Source organism: Tubulanus polymorphus, chromosome 10 (assembly GCF_964204645.1).
Source record: "Tubulanus polymorphus chromosome 10, tnTubPoly1.2, whole genome shotgun sequence".
Taxonomy (NCBI): Eukaryota; Metazoa; Nemertea; class Palaeonemertea; order Tubulaniformes; family Tubulanidae; genus Tubulanus; species Tubulanus polymorphus.
In genome coordinates, this window is record NC_134034.1 from 3,371,952 (window position 1) to 3,376,105 (window position 4,154).

General features: G+C 46.5%; 1 protein-coding gene across 1 annotated transcript; it reads right to left on the minus strand.

Moving 5' to 3' along the window:
- Window positions 1-389: 389 nt before the first annotated feature.
- Window positions 390-3,134, minus strand: LOC141912096 (uncharacterized). Its single transcript, XM_074803306.1, has 2 exons — window positions 3,042-3,134; window positions 390-2,643 (listed from the first exon to the last, which is right to left on the minus strand). Exons 1-2 carry the CDS (start codon window positions 3,098-3,100, stop codon window positions 465-467), a joined length of 2,238 nt encoding a protein of 745 aa, XP_074659407.1. The 5' UTR covers window positions 3,101-3,134; the 3' UTR covers window positions 390-464.
- Between the last annotated feature and the right edge of the window lie 1,020 nt (window positions 3,135-4,154).

Below are 4,154 nucleotides of genomic sequence, written 5' to 3' on the forward strand. Positions count from 1 at the left end.
GTCTAACTTCGTGCATCTAGAAATACGCCGGGCTGTGGCAGGTATAGTCGATGATTCCTTGCTAGTGCGAATCAGAGAGAAAACGACGCCCGGATTTCTTACAAGATCTATACTCATGATGATTTCTCAAATTCTAAGAAATGAGGAATGACAATCTCAGATAATGCAAATAAACATGAGTTAAACATAAGTCCAGATGTGTGGGAAGCTAATATTCTGCGCACGAAAGTGGCTTCAAAACGACCGATTTGTCGCACGCCATCTAGTGGGATAGGTGTTGGCACCTAGTACTCATTTACCTATGAAAAAAATCATATATAATCATCCAGCCCCGGTCACGGGTTTAACTTAACACGGGTTACTCTCAACACCTAACTTTTATTGTGCAGTTTTTTTAAATAAGATATTCGAAGCAACAAGCATGTGAATTGCACTAATGATAAAAGGAACCACAATATTTAAAATCAGTTTCCGTCAAAAGTCACTTTCTTTTCTGCGTCCGGTTCCGGTTCATCCTTTACCGCGGGGGCAAGGTCGCCCTTAATTACTGGCTCAACTGGAACCACGTGATACAAACCGAGTTTCACCTGTTCGTGACCGTACTTCCGGTCGCCGTAGCAGACGAACAGGTGATTTTTATCCCTTCCGGAAACCGCCGAATCGACCAGAAAACAATCCCAACTCTCGACTGTTATCGGTTCCGCCATGGTGCGCCGTAAGGGGTCGATCTCGACCGACCAAACTCGCGATTTCTCCAACGCGAGTCCGGATGATTTCAAAAGCGACCGGCTGGATTCGGCGACCGGATTCAAATGCAGCAAGGCATCGGTACCGTCCAGTGCGCCCTCTGGTGACGAGTGGGGACTAATGGGAACCTGATCGGCCGCCTTTTCTTTCGCCAACGAATGATCGAACGACGCTTTCACGCTCGCCAAATATTTGCTAAAACCCTTTTTCTCCGACGAGGAACTCGATTTTAGAAGCTCGTCTTCTTTAGCGATATTAGCGCCCCCTGCTCCCTCTTCGGACGCCAATGAAGACACGGATTTGAGCGTCGCCTCGGAACCTCCCGACGAAGTGGACAGTTCCAACTCGTAATCGACCGGCATTGTGTAACGCATTTTCGGCTGGTCGCTCAGGTTGCTGTAGTTAACCTGCCACGCGCTTCCGAAAACAAAAATATTATTTTCGTCGAATTTACATATGGAATTGATGCACCTGGCGATCGGATTCGGCGACCAGTCGCGACGCGGCACCAGCGACCCCAAAAGCGCCGAGAAATCGATGATTTGCACGCATTCGACCAGTGCCGATGACTTTTCGAGGCCGTCGCGCGTCCCGAACATGAGCAGTTTATCGTCGGTAGCTACGATTACTTCGTCGCGTTGATTGGCGAATATAGCGCGCGCGATGCCGCCCTGGGTGGAGAAACTGACTTTTCCGTTGATGTCGATGAATTTCGTATTGGCGTGTTTGTGGAGGTCGTCGTCTTGAATTCGATTGGTCGTGAAACTGCTCACCGGATACGAACAAACGACGCCGTCGCCCCCTATGAACAGCTTGTTACGATAGGCGAAGATGGCCACGATGCCTCCTTTGATGGCTACGTTATTTTCAGTACCGGTGCAGGCCAGGGCCGTCCCGATCACTTTACCTTTGCTGTTGTAGTTGTCCATTTGGCGGTAACGCATGACGGTCGAGTCGAACGCGCGGTAAAAATCCCCGACCGAGCTGTCGCGCGTGAAAATACCGATCCCCTTCCCGCGAACGGTGCGCCGGATATCGGCCATGACCTTATGCGCGCCCAGACGATCGTCGAAAAGCCTGACGGATTTATTCGTCGACACAAGCACGCCGCCGTCTTTCAAACCGGCCACGCTCTCGAGGCGGCCCCCGATTTGGTCGAGGTCATCGTCCGCTTTCGTGCGCAGATCGTCGAGACGAAATCGCGGCGGTTTCGGTCGCGTTTTGACCCCTTCGATTTCGTCGACCGCTTTCTTCTCGATGACCAACTGACCGACCACGCTCGCGCGCGTGTTAGCGGTGGCGTTGTCGAATCTGACGTCGACAGTCGACCGCTCCAGATCCTCGGCCGCGTCCTCCAAACCCTCCAGACACAGATACAAATGTTTCTCAGTATATTCCCTTAAATCGTCCAGCTCGATATTTTCGACTTTCACCTTATTCAGCATGTACTCCAGCAATCCTATTTTCACGATCGAATCTTGTACTTTGTGTTTGACCTTGTCGAACTTTTCCTCCAGGTCGGTTCGAACCCGGGACAGCTCGGTCATGTATTCGTCCTCGCAGGTATCGGTCAGTTGTCGGACCTCGTCCAGGGTTGATTTGATCTGGTACTCGACCGCACACAAACTGTCCGAATTCTCGGATAAAGAGCTATCCGCGTTGATCAGAATATCGGCCAGAATTTGTGTGTGGACGTTCAATTGCTCGAACGCTTTGTCGAGGTCGTTTTTGCCGCCACCAGCGCCATCTACGCCTGTTGATGCACCGTCCTTATTCTCTATTTGATGAGGGCTACTGACGTCATCTTTCTTCTCGCTGTCATCGGCTTTGGGGCCATTTGTCGTCTGTGGTACTGCGGTTGCCATGGTGAGTGGATCACCGTTCGTTTGGTGATTTCTGAAATTATAAACTGATTTTTATTATTTCTGAAAGTTGGTTTGATGCCATTTTGATGTCAATTACCGTGATCCCAAATTCTACATTGCCAGAGACTAATCTCTAATTCGCTGTAGAATTTTACCAGTTCCAAGTGAAAAATCGAGTCGTTTTGTATATACTGTTTAGTCGGTAATTGACACCAACTCGGGGTAGAATTTCACAATCGCTGTAAGAGTATCTGTGATACCAGTGGGGTCGAACCATCCCGATTCAAATCGGTATGCATAGGCCTACGTAGGCCTACTACATATGTCAAGAAACTTGACGGGCCATATTGATGGCCTAGAATGTTACCACAGAATTTCACCTGACGCTTACCCCTCCCCCCTCCGGCTATCATATATAGTTATACTTACCGCAATTCGTCGGTTTTAGTCGTCGATTTAGAATTGAAGATATTTTGGAAACGTTTCATCAGTTGTAGCAGTGAAATTTACAAGCACGGCCTGAACCATACTGGAACATATATTATATACTATATATTATACAACAGCTCCCAGGGTATACATTTCATATATACATATACATATTATTTGAACTGTTTTGAATTGCTAATTTTTTGTGTCATTTACATTTATGCGCATTGATACTGAAAATAGACCGTACAGACACGCGCGGCATCTGAATAATACGATAACATATGTGACGAAAGTTCAGTTCTATGATGATAGTATAAATTTTATTCTTCTAGGAGGGTTGTATGCAAGCAACAGCAACGCCATCTATCCAGAAAGCAGCGATAACGGGTTTTCTGCCTACAGCCTGCGAATGTTCATGTATCCCTTATATACTGGTCAGTCATGATTCGATTTTAGCAATGAATAGACGAATATACTCATATGCTTTTTTGACTTCCTACGTCAATGACGTAACGATATAGATTTAGCTGCTTAGCAGAGATAACGGGTTTTCTGCAGCCTCACAAAGGTTCATTAATAGGCCTAATAATAGTGATTTGATTAAAAAAACGACATATCAGTGACTTCCAACTTAAATGACTGAAATATCAATTAAAGCAAATGAGAAAAAAATCCCGAAAAAGAAACGGATTGGGACTCGCAAACTGCAACGGCCACTAGTTCGACCCAGGGGCACACTAACGAAAGTACCGACGTGCAATATTCACTTTATAGGTAATAAATAGATCAATCATGTTCTTAATGACTTCCAACTTCAATCACTGTACTTTTCGAAGCAACCTAGAAAAAAATATTCCGGAAAAATTTTGGGACCAGAAATATAAAAGACCCGTTGCCTTGAAGACGGTCGTCCTAACGCTGCACCAACCTCAATCGCTCTAGACCTGGCCGACGTGCACCCGCCGGCAATTGTTCAAAAACGATTCCTGACACTGACACTTCTCAAAGGATAATGTTCATATTATAGATGAAAGTTCTTTTGGTGTTCATTGGTTCGCGCTGCTTAGGTTTAGGAACGCTCGGAAGCATTCGGCTTAAACAAGCGCATGC

Excerpts from the sequence above, each read along its gene's own strand:
- LOC141912096 (XM_074803306.1), bottom strand. The coding sequence starts at position 3,100 with ATGAAACGTTTCCAAAATATCTTCAATTCTAAATCGACGACTAAAACC. Across the intron at positions 2,644-3,041 it reads ACTAAAACCGACGAATTGCG|AAATCACCAAACGAACGGTG; the intron begins GTAAGTATAACT and ends TTATAATTTCAG.